We start from the raw sequence: 12,451 nt of genomic DNA, 5'->3' as shown, positions 1-12,451 counted from the left end.
ATCCATCCCGGTTTGTCTTAAACCCGTTTCAGCCATTTTGAAAGCAGTTTATGTGCACTGAACTTCTGTTGTGTTACAGACTTGAACTAGTTTCTGATCACTTGTACCAGTTTATGTATCATTTCTGTCCCTAGCCCTGAAGTCCTGATTAATGATTTGGTTCATTAACCAAAGGATGAAATCTCCCTTCCCCAGATATTTGTGACACTGCTCTGTTTCAGTTCTGTGTCAGCCTACCTGTGTTCTGTTCCACATAACAGAGGCTCGGGAGTGGCCCAGTTTATTTCTGCAGGGGCCTTTGTCATAATGTCTTAGGAAGATATCATTCTGAAAGACAAAGGAAAGCTTGTACTGAGCTGATCATAATAATATGGGAAGATGCCCAGGACAGAACTAGAAATACCACTTTTCCATGAGTGCTGTAATATTAACTGCTTCTGGCAAGCAAGCTCACCTGCCTGCCTGGAAAAATATCAGACACACTTTTTAAGTTACTTCTGATCTTTTCGTGGGGGGGGGGGGAGGGGGGGTGTGGTTAATCTTCAGTTCTAATATTGCTATATTTTCTAGTCAGTTCATTCAGATGCTTAATGGGGTGCTCATCAAAATGGGAACTCCCCACTTCCATTTTCTTCTTTCGTAATGTCTATTAAACTATTTTATCATAATAAAACCGACAGTGTTCAGTCTTCTGCCAGACAGGTCCCCTACTGTCAAAGCCTTGCATTTCCTTTTATTTCTCAACCTGTATAGCAACCTGGTTGCTATACCAGCATTCTAAAACTATGAGCACTTATAACCTTGTGTGTTTTACAAATGCTTTATTGTAACCATTTAATTGCTACACTTTGTTGAGAAATAATTTAATAGGTTTCTCTTGAGCTGATTAAATCCAGATAAGGGCATTTCTACAGATGATATGGAAATTTGACATCCTTCCAATTCAGCAGAGCATTAAGTGATCATTGCGTACTGTATGTACCCAGAGCCTACGAAACAGGCTTGAAAAAACAGCATGCTTACATAAATAAATGGCCTGAACAGAAAGTTGAGCAAACCCTACTTAATGTGTTGAAAAAGGGAAGGCTCGAGAAGAGGAGGTTTCATAATTTACAAGCCACGTAGCAAAAACAAAATCCATCATTTTATCTCAAGTACTGGTACAAGAAGTTCTTTTTTTCTCACCTCCCACAAGCATTACTAGTGACTATGCCAAACTGATGCATCACTGTACACCAATGCATTGCTTCTTTTGGACTTACTCCTACAAGGAATCCTCAAACCAAAGGGAGTTGAGTTTATTTGATCTTGTGTAGGAGGTGGTTGGCAAGTTGCAAATTTGGGCCATTTTTATGGTAACACGCCAACTGAGTTCAGACTCCCCATACTTGCACGCCCTTGAGCAGTTTATATACATAATAAAATTCTAAACATGGAAAATATTTTCTTCCACCATTAAGCTTATTAACCTCAGCAAACACAGCACAAAAAACTGTCTATGAAGGAGAGACTTAAAATGAACTCAACACCGACTGTATTTTGGATTGTATTCTTCACCTAGAACCAAGCAAAGGTTTTGGATAAGTTGGTATTGGAAGCAGGGAGAAGACATCAACCACTTTTCTCTCTTTAGCTCTTCTCCCATTTATCTTTAGCTAGGCCACCAACAGAGATTATCTTAGAAATGCATGGCTGGAATCTCAGCCACAAGTCCATCTCACTACGCTAAGACAGTATCCATTTTCCCCAGAAGAAGTTATCATGGACAAAGGGGCTTTGATATATTCCACTTCTCTCTTTGGCAGCAAGGGAGTGGCAGGTAATGCTGCCACCCTTCCCCCACCACCAAATTTCTGGACCTATGGGGGGGCCCTGGGCTGGATGACATGGCCTCATGCATGAGGTCTGGCCCATCAGTCAGAGGCTGAGTACCACTAGTATAAACGATAGGTTTGGATGAGTGAAACAAAAAACACGTGAAGGTAAAGAAATGGATCAAGAAACTTATCAGAAGATAAGGGAGTGTGGGACCACTTAAATAGTAACCTCAGACTTTTTAAAATGTACTCTTTAACCATTAAAGAATCCCAGGGAATCAACATTAATATATCATTGTCCAAGAAAGAGTTGAGGAATATGGAGATACCATATTTTCATGCATGCCCTGGCCTTTCACACACGCACACATAAGACATGCACCTTGTTCTGGCAAAACTGGAATGAAAAATAAAAAGTTTTTTCTATGGTTATGACTGCACAAAACAGGGATGGAGAATAATCTTCAGCTCACTTCTCCTCTCTTTTCTCCTTAACCAGAAGTTGAAATACTAGCTACTGCTGAAGACTGGTCTCCATAAGTGACAAACCTGAGGAAAATTATATAATCTCTCTTAGGAATGATGACTGAAGCTAGGGATCCAGGTTTTCCATTCACTGTGGAAAAATGTGGATTTTCTCTTTTAACTGAGAAAAAATGTGGGAAACTGCGGGTTTCCCCTCACAGGTTGGCAGAGTTCTAGCCTACAAGGAGCTGCTTTAGCTGGGGGGAGCAGAGAGGGTGATTGGAGGCAAGGGGCACCACATGTGTGTGCACACGCACATGCACATGGCAGCCAAGCAGCGGTGGAGAGCAGCTTCCTCCAGGTATGTTTATAGAGGCACAGGGGGCTCAAGAGATGCACTGGGGGAGAGGTGGGGTGGAGAGATAGGCAACATGACAGAGGGGCCAAGGCAACGTGGCAGAGAGAGCACAGGCCCCCTGAGATTTCTGCACCCACAGCTGGCCATGTGGGGCTGCAGCTGGGCCAGACCAGCTTTGGGCAGGAGCTGCCTCCACATCCCAGTGGACAGGACCCTGCACAGGTAGCAACACTGCTCTTGCAGTGGCCAGTCTGAGGTATGTCAGCAGCAGTGGTGCAGTTGTGCCCTTGCTGTTGCAGGATGGGCAGGGAGCATCTCACCTTGGCAGCCATAGCAGCATGGTTCTCCTTCCTGTGCCAGGTCCTGCCAACTGGCCTACAGAGCTGATCTGGCCCACTGCAGCCATGACACCCACTGTAGGCACAGAAATCTTGCGGAGGCACGGCCTCCCACTCCCCAGCTGCATTGCCTGTGCCCCTTCCTGCCCCCCCCCCGCCCTTCTGCACACACTGTGGGGGATGGGGATGGGGAGCACATGTCCATCATCTTAGCCCACCCCCCCAGCAAAAATAAAAGTTGGTCCTTAGGTCTCTAGGTAATCCATTCCCAGTGCTTCATCACCTTCCTAGTGAGAAAGCTTTTCCTAATAACCAACCTAAACTTCCCCTGTTGAGGAATGCAGTGCCACTAAGTCAACTGATTCCCTCAGCTGCCTGGATATAAAATGCCATCGGTGCTGTGAGCTAGAATCAAAGCTGAAGCAGAAATCAAAAGCAGAATTTTTCTATTCCAGGAAGAAAAATCAGCATCCCCGCTTTTTGGAAAATTCATGTGTGGTATGTGAGTAAATACAGTAATTCGACCTAGGCATTAAAAGAGTGCGAGGTAGCCTGAAACAAAACCTTGTAAAATTAAGGAGCTCCCAACAAGATGATAAGACATAGAAAAAGCTTCTAGTCTTCCTTACCCACCAAAACCAAAATATATTTTGGCCCCTCCAAGATCCACTTAGATACTAAGACATATCTTCAAGTAAAAAAAAAACCCCAAACCCAACCACATCCCCTCTATCCTTCATATAAAGGACACAACAATGGCATAAATGATTCTGGTTTTAACAGGCATGAGGGACTTGGCCCCTGAATCCCCCAAAACCCTTTCCTTAAGAGTGTCTAGCACATGGAACTTACGTCCAAGTTCTGTAGACAGTACCAGCAAAATGTATGCTTGCAGTTCTTACACATCATTTGAGCACAGCCTTCATTTCGTTCAATATAGATCCGGCACACTGGACACTGTTTAATTGAAGCCTCTGTGTCAGTTCTGATAAGCGCTCTAGAAGAGTAAAGAAATATTTAAAAAGAGGAAATCAAAAGAATTGTGGCTGGGAGTCTCAAAGGTACAACAACGTCAAGCAGTAGGTACATCATTACACGGTCATGATCTCTAATTCACACCCAGCTCTGTGGCTTGATATGCCCTGTGCTGAGTTTCCTGATTGCCTACAGTCTTAGTCTTAATGCACTGGAAGTGTAAAGTCCAGTACGCATACTAGAATACATTAAAACATATATGACTTGAGTAGAAAAAAGCAGAGTGACAAATTAAACTTTCAGTTCCATTAACCTTTCATACTGCATAAAATAGGCACCCAGAAGACATACTCATATTGCATGGCTCATATTCAGCATTAAAAGGATCAAAAGCCAAATTCAAAGGGCTGCCTGAGCTGGATGGCTGGATAGCTGGGTACCAAGGTTAAGGCACACAGATTCTGTCTATAGTTAATGGCACTCAAGGAAGAGATGCTGCCAGAATCATGTCCAACTGCCTTTGCCCAGTCTGCATAGCCAGGTACCCATTTACAGCTGCATCAACTGGGAACAGCTTTTGTAACAAGTCTAGAGCAGGGCTCAAATTCATGCCTCTGAAGATGTAGTAGGCTGTTGTAATTGCTCTGTCATCAAACCACAGCATTAAAAGAACTGGTCTTCTACATTATGGAAAAAAGCTTATGTAATTTATTAAAACGACTGGACTATGTATTTCAATGTACTGCCCTTGCTGTTGAAGAACAAACTTGGAGATTAAAAAAAACAACAACAACAACCACTTCACAGCTTGCCTTGAGTTTGATAAAGTCTCCAGGCCTATCAAACTGTTTAGTTTTAACTCTTTTAGTTCTTGCAAAAATTGTAGCAATCTTTTGAGCACAACAGACAGTTTACAGATTATACCGTACATGCCACTGAGAACGTAGTCATTTCTGAAAGCACAAATTAGCTACAGACCTTACATAATGTAAAAGCAGGAACACTTAAGGTATATCAGTTACTAAAGCACTACACAGCCATTTCCAGTACAATGAGCAGAGTGTTGCAAAAAACAACTCCTGTGCATGTGTACAAAAGATTACTGTATCAGACTTGTTTAAATCACACAGATGAAAACATTTTACATCCACTTAATACAAAATTTAGGCCTGACCTACAAGTGCTTTTATATTATTATTAAATATTATTCAACAACGGCAATTTTTCTACTAGACTCAACATTACCAGTGTATGGATGCCGTTATATCAGTATACCAGTGTTTTGTTTTGTTTTGTTTTTTTACTGTTATAGCAATGAACTCTACAGAGTAAACAAGGCCTTAATGACACATGGATGTTCACAATGCTGGATAACCCAATCTTCCTTGAGGACCAACGGAGGTCAAAACCCTAAAAAAGCCCCCACATAGAACATTACTCCTTAATGCAGTAATTACAGCAGCATCTGAATTAGATTGATAAACACTTGCAGATCCGTGCTGTACTAGAAAGATGTTTCATAAAAGTAGAGGATGTGGATTCATAAGGCAAATGAAGCATCCAACACTCATTTTGTACCACTAGTAAAGCTGAACAATTGCAAACCCATGTTGAACTCTGTTCTTACCCATGCTCAGTTGGCATTACAATGGGTTGGTTTTCTTGGCACAAGCTTTCTGGGTGCCATGCTTCCTTGCAAGATGAACAGAACTTCAGGTGACATGCCTGGCATTCTACTGGCACTGCTTGTCCCAAATCATTCAATTCAACATAGCACACAGTCTGGCAGTCAGCATCAGGGCACCACATTCTGTTTGGATCCAGATGAACTTCTGAAATGTAATAAAGATGTGAAAACTAAGAAGTTTAAGTCCATTATATACCCCTTGTTTCACTCCTACTAACATTTCTCTGTCCATACAGGTCCTCTTTCATTGCTCATATACTCATTGGCAATTTTCCTTTTGATTTCCATGGATGTTATATCTTAGATCTTTCTACAGATTTACTGTGACTATGGGGCATTTTGTGAAGACAGCTGCACTGTAAACATTATCAAGATTTTAAGAAGCTCTATCAGACACACACCTCTCCCCTTTCACCACAGGAAGCCTGTGAAAAGTTAATGACAGATTCTGTCAGGTAGTACCTTGTACCTACATTTAGAAAAGTAAGAACAGGTGTACTTGCATTGCTTTGCTCATTCAAAGCATCCTGCAGAAAAAAATTATATGAGAAAATGTATTCTTGCTTATGGACTGGAATGGTATATTTTTCTGGAAGCCCTTGCTGAGCAATACTTGTACTGCTGTGATTCTAAATTTAAACTACTTGTTATCCATGCCCTTGTGTATTCATAGGCAGCACGACTGAATTACAAAAATAGGAATAAATGCTGCTAGGTAAGAAGTCTTTTAAAGTGTGGCATCATTTCCTTCACAATGCCAGACCCGATATGTTCATGTGCCCCTGTAAAAACATGGGCAATTTTGATCTCATATCTCTATGTAACCTTAAAAGTCAAGTAAAGTTTGATGTTGTCTAATTTTCCTCTAATCTGTAAACTCATAAAACCATTACTAACAATCTTATTAACTCATCTTCATTAGAGCTAGGGATAGACATTCAAAAAGTGTGAGCTTGAATTGATTCAACCTTTGCAGGTTAGTCTATGCAGGCTAGGTCTGAACCAGTTTCCAACCATACAGACAATCCCTCTGGACTGAGAAAATTCAGGCACATGCCGGCAGTGGCTCAGGCTAGAAGCCAGGGGACACTAGAGCAGCCCTCCCTTCCCTTGGACAGAGTTGAGCTGAGGGGGGCATGGCCAGGCCCCAGCAGGACTTTCTCATTAGGGAGGTCTGCCTGCACCATCTCAGGTTTTTCCCTGCTAGCACTTTAAGACTAGGGGGAAAGGGGGTGCAGTGCATGCATCTGTTGATGATACAGAGCCTTTCAATTTCCCTCCCTGCTTGTCAGACTGCCTGAAGCAAACTGACAGATAATCAAGGTAGCCCAGAGCTGCTAAGAGTCTTTATCACCCAATTAGCAAAGCAATAGCCTCTCCTCCATTACTTCAAACTCTGCCTACACAGCTTACTGGGGTGATCTATTGATTAGCTCCAAAAGCCCTGTTCTGTCCGCCTGCCTGTCCCAATGAAACTGGAGAGACGCACACAAACACACAGACACTTCTCACGTTAGCTAGCATGCCTAGGATCTGTGGGGCTGGGGTCTATGATGTAGGAGAAAGGAGGAAGGGGGGTGGGATTTCCTGCTTGAGCAGCGCGGGGGATAGGGCAGGGGGAAGACAGCAGATCCTGCTGTGTCTGCAGTCTCTGCCAGAGCCTTATACTAGTACTAACTAGCATATCACATGATGGCTATGGTCCGTGGTGTGGGAGCGGGGAGGAAGGGATCCCTGCTGAAGCAGCAAGTAGGTGAGAGGGGAAGGGAAGGGAGGCACAGGGAAGCCAGCAGACCCTGCTGCATCTGCCAGTCTATGCCAGAGGAGCTATGGCCAGGGAGCAGAGGGGAGGGGCCAGCCTTGCTGTGAAGCAGAGAATTCCCCCAACCTAGAGAGCATGCCCAGCATGCCAGGTGTCTGGTTCATCTTAAACCAGCAAGTGGCCTGGGACAGACATTGCATAAACCGGTTTGACCCAAATTAGTTAAGTCTGATACCATGGGTGACTGGTGCCTCCTCTTGAGTTGGGGGGGCACGTGCCCCAATCACGCTAACCAGGGAGGTAGGGGGGGGCAGCAGCTGATTGCACTCACCAAACAGTGGCCACGCCACTTCTGGAAGTCCCACGGTCACTTCTAAAAGTGGCACGGCTGCTTTTGCTGGTGGCCCTGCTCCCTGGCCGGCACAGGTGCTCCTGCCTGCCCATCGCCTAAACAGGGAGCACGGCCTTACAAGAGGGGTACCAGCACTCTCAGGGGGTGCACGTACACCCCCATGCACCCCCTATGCCTTGCCACTGTCTGATACTACATTCAACCAGGTTTTTCTCAAACAGGTTTCAGCCATTTTCAAACTGGTTTATATGCACTGAACATCTGTTCTGTTACAGGTTTAAACCAGTTTCTGATCACTTAAACCAGTTTCTGTGTAATGTCTGTCCCTAGCCTAAAAGGTCAATATTTGTCAGATGTTATCACACAATCTTAGATACCTTTGTTACCACTTGGATGTAGACACTGTGTTGCATACACTCACCAAGATGTGTGAATGTGAGTACCTTTTTCCACTGCTACTCCCCCTTGACCCAAGAAATCTGCACTTGAAGTGAACCCCAACTGGATGATAATCACTAGGCACATCTACACGTCACCATACAGCAATGTTGCTATGGCACTGTACTTAAGTACTTCGTTTTGGAAGTACTAAAGCGTGGTGCGGTACGAGCTGTTATTGTGCCATGTGCATGGTGCTTGAGTAAATTTCCCAGCTACCTCGCTATAGTGGCACGCTATACTGGGAGAGCACACCATTCTGGTGATGTACTTGGTGATCACGTGTTGGCCCATGTGATTGCTACATTGCCGTAGTGTGCCACGCAGTGATGTAACGTATTGCTACATTGCCTTAGGGCAATGTGTAAACATGCCCACTGTGAAGCAGTTTCTCCTTGAGACTTCTCAAAAGGCAGATTTCCCTGCTTACATGCATGACCTGGAAGAGCCCAACCTGCACGTTACCACAGTATCACTGCAAAAGTTTATCTGGAGCTTAGAGTTTACAGCAGCACATGTAAACTGCAACTCCTCCTCCTCAGGCAGCTTTTGGGAACAGCCACAGGAAATGGATGGGGGTGACAGCCTTAAGTAGGACTGGTCTAGTTCTCAGTTATTCTTCAACACATCTAATGGGACACCTTTTCCAGTAAACCTCCATTGGAACTCACCTCACAGAATGCTCAGTGAGGCCCAGACAGCTTGCTATGCAGCGAAACAAATCCTGTGCCCTGGGAGCCAGAGACTAGAAAATGTGCAGATAGAGAAATGCTCACTGGGAAATCAGAGAATGGAACTTTTGCCAAACACTGGAATAGTGGAGGGTCTTCAAACTTCAAACCCAGTTTGAAATTTCATGCTAAGATCTTCCATGTTTTTAATGAGCCAAATCAAAGCCTTTGGTTTGACCATCCTTATACCTTGATTCAAGCTAATTGAATTTTGAATAAATGCTGCTAGGTAACACATCTTCTAAAAGTGTGGCCTTTACTTCACAACATCAGAACCAATATATTCATGTGCCCCTGTAAAAATGCAGGCACTTTTGATCTCACAGCTCTGTGTCCATTAAAGTCTAACTGAAACAGAAATATTTTTGTTTAAGCCGCAGTTGCTGAGTTCCCTGAACTCCCCATGGGAGCTCAGAGCAGTCCAGATTAGAATTAGGCATATTTTTATGTGAATAGTTGCAAATTCATAGCAAAAATGCACCACCTCAGAATACCTTTGCAGTTAGGGCACTCACCCAAGAGGTGAGAGAGAGAGCCATGTTCAAATCAGCTCTTTGCAACCAATCTCTGGGTTCAGGGCAGAGCTTTGACTCTGGGACTCCCAGCTCTCAGGTGAGTGTCCTAGCCATCAAGCTACAGGACATGTCAGTGTGGAGTATCTGCAGTTCCTCCTGTTGTGCAAAATATTTAAGCAGTCATTAAGCAAGAGAGCAACAATGACTCTAACCTCCTGATTAGACAACACCTGGGTTCCAGTCAGTGCTCCAATTAATGGGTCTTTATTTATTAATAATCATCTGCAAAAGTGGAACAGTGTTAACAGGAGAGATTTAGAACACCACACCTGAGATGACTTCATCACCTCATGCTTGGGAGATGGGTGACATGGGTTCAAATCCTGGGGCAGAAGAGGGAATTGTGCATCCTTGATACGTACACTGAGTGTACTACTTGCCTCTTCCTCAGACAGCTGTGTAAATCTGCCTTTCTATTTCCTCTGCTTTTCTTATGAGCCCCAAAACAAAACATTCTGTTTGGCTTAACACAAAGCACAATGTTTTGGCTCTTAATTTTGGCAAGAAAAAGCACACCAATATTTTAATCTAGGATTGACCCAAATTGATTAATCCATATAATGATTACTACTGTTTTGGGTTCATATGCCAAACTGAAAAAAATCATTATTCACACAGCACTACTTTAGCACCTCCCAAGCTATCCTCCAAACTATATGGGATCATGCTACAACATGACACATGTGCATATTGTACATATTGTTCACTGAACCTAGCCCCTGCAACTACAGAGGTATAACAGGAAGAATGGATTTCCCCCCCCATCAATACAGAGCAGTAAAAATGAAACAAATTGTCCAATATAAACAACTATGTGGCATACTCTGGAAACTTCAGTTCTTTCAAAAATAAAAGGTGAGGGAAGACAGGGAAGGAAGTCTGCTTTAGACATCCAGTTATCAGGTTTTTTAAGCTTTACAGATTTACAGGAATCATTGTAGCAAGATATAAGTGATTCATGAAATAAAACTTTCTGCCCATCCATTTCACAAAGAATATATAGGTGGGACTTTACCTTCACTGCTCAGTTGTACTATTTGATTTAATATGGAGCAGAAATTAAACCAGAAAGAAACACTAAGCCTAGAAAGCGGCAGTTAAAAATAACCAAATAAATAAAGGAAATGCATTACTTTACAAGGTTGTTAAATATTTGTGGTTGGGTGGTTATTTTTCTCCAAGTCTCACTACTTGTGTAGCCAACCCAATTCATGGTTAAGGAGGGATGTCTCCCAAACACCAGACCAATCCCACACCATAGTGGCTATGATCTGGTCAGCTCTCACAAAACCAGCAGTTAGGTAAGATCTGGGAGAAAGCCTAAGAAAATAGCATATGCTACAGGAAGTGGCATTTCTGGATCAGTGGGTAATACTCTTTCCTTTGAATCGGTACTGAGCCAATGCCTTTCACACAGTGTAAAGGCAAAGCATGGCATTAAATGTGCTACATTTTCGATTCAACATAAAATAGAGGTCCTGATCATTTGTGGTCCCTAGCAACCACATGCAAGTTTTCCCAGTAACAGAAATACAAACCATGCATTGTGTCCAAATTCCACTCGGTGAACTGCATTCCAGTTACCTCAGGTGGGCACAGTCTTCTTTAATTCCCACCCTAAACAGTTTTACTGTGCTACTATCCACCAGGGGTGGATCCAGAGGCAGTGTGGTGTCATGGTTGCACCCCCTTTGGCCGTGTTCTCAGTGTAGAGTCTGGTCAGGGACTCTGCTTTCATGAGCCAAGGGTCCAAGTGCTGCTCATTCCCTCCTTTTCCCTCATGTTGAATTCAGTGAGAAGTAGAGAGGGAGGGGAAAGGCTAACAACAGCAGTGTTCACCTTCTGGCGTGGTCAGAGCTCCCTGCTTATGCAGAGTGTTCCACCACTAGCCAGGTACACCAATTCCCCCTTGCCCCATTCCTAAATCTGCTACACTTAACCACAGTTAAAGAACTCCAACTTTTCACTGCAAAGAAGGCTGCACTGATTTAGTGGATGATCCCCTATTTATTAATAGGATTAAATATTTAGTAGAGTGAAGAGGCCTAGATATCCAAGATTCTCTACAAACATATAGAAACACCTGGCCTCTGCTCAAAGAGTTTACAAACTAAGATGGTAATTGGCAGAAACGAGGGACACAGGTACATCTGCTCACCTTAAAAACACTAACAAAGAAAGCACAACTAATCCCAACTTCCCCTCAAGCCACTATGAACTGTCTGATTTCTTACAGCCATCTCTCTCAACAAAAGATGTGTCTTGAAGATAAATTTGAAGGACAAGAGGGTAGTGGCTCTGATAGTCACTCCAGGATTGGTGTAGCATGCCCAAGAGGGAGAAGGAGCAGGAAGGTGTGTGCAGAAGCCAGCAAATGATGCTGATGTTGGCAAAGTAAAGGAGCTGAAGGAATTTTAGTGGGAGGCAATTAAACAAACAGACTCATAGGTACGGGCAAAATTGTGAAAGGTACTGGTGCTGAGAAAAAGCACCTAGACCTTGATGCAGTAGGCCTGAGGTAGCCAGCAAAGTGGTATTATCAGAACAGTCAGAAGAAAACGTCTTAGTAATGCTAAAGCAGATCTGAGGGTATTCAGAAGTCTGGAAAGGAGGAGATTATAATAATTAATATGGGATGTGGGGATTACTAGGATGACAGGGTTGCCCGTCATAAAGGGAAAAGAGCTTAGAAAAATTACAGAGGAAGAAGTGGGAGAATTTGGACACAGCCTGAGACATTTAGGGTAAAGGGAAGAAATTAAAAATGACAGTTATGGCTGTAAGTGTGTGGGAGGTTGTTGGTGTTGTCAGAAAAGTGACAGAATGGGGAGGATGGGGGTAGAGTGGAGAAGAGCTGAAGATCAGGAATTCCATTACGTAGAAAGAGGTGATTGCCTAAGAGAATTTTTAGAGTGGCACAAATTGTGAGCCAATAGATGGTGCTGGCCTTTGC

The 12,451-nt window shown here is 43.4% G+C and overlaps 1 protein-coding gene across 5 annotated transcripts in view; it reads right to left on the bottom strand.

The window, feature by feature from the left end:
* Positions 1-12,451, bottom strand: part of RNF144B (ring finger protein 144B) — a 153,722-nt gene that overhangs the window by 8,345 nt on the left and 132,926 nt on the right. For all 5 annotated transcript variants that reach the window (XM_090039406.1, XM_090039405.1, XM_090039408.1 and 2 more), the window contains 3 exons: positions 5,581-5,785; positions 3,831-3,975; positions 238-327 (listed from right to left, as the gene is read on the bottom strand). In XM_090039406.1, coding sequence (XP_089895532.1) covers positions 238-327; positions 3,831-3,975; positions 5,581-5,785 — 440 coding nt within the window. The remainder of the gene's footprint in view (positions 1-237; positions 328-3,830; positions 3,976-5,580; positions 5,786-12,451) is intronic.

This window comes from Crocodylus siamensis, chromosome 3 (assembly GCF_052110815.1).
Source record: "Crocodylus siamensis isolate JL-2025a chromosome 3, ASM5211081v1, whole genome shotgun sequence".
In the NCBI taxonomy this organism is placed as follows: domain Eukaryota; kingdom Metazoa; phylum Chordata; order Crocodylia; family Crocodylidae; genus Crocodylus; species Crocodylus siamensis.
The sequence above is the reverse complement of the archived record's forward strand: the minus strand, read 5'-3'. Positions and strand labels throughout refer to the sequence as shown.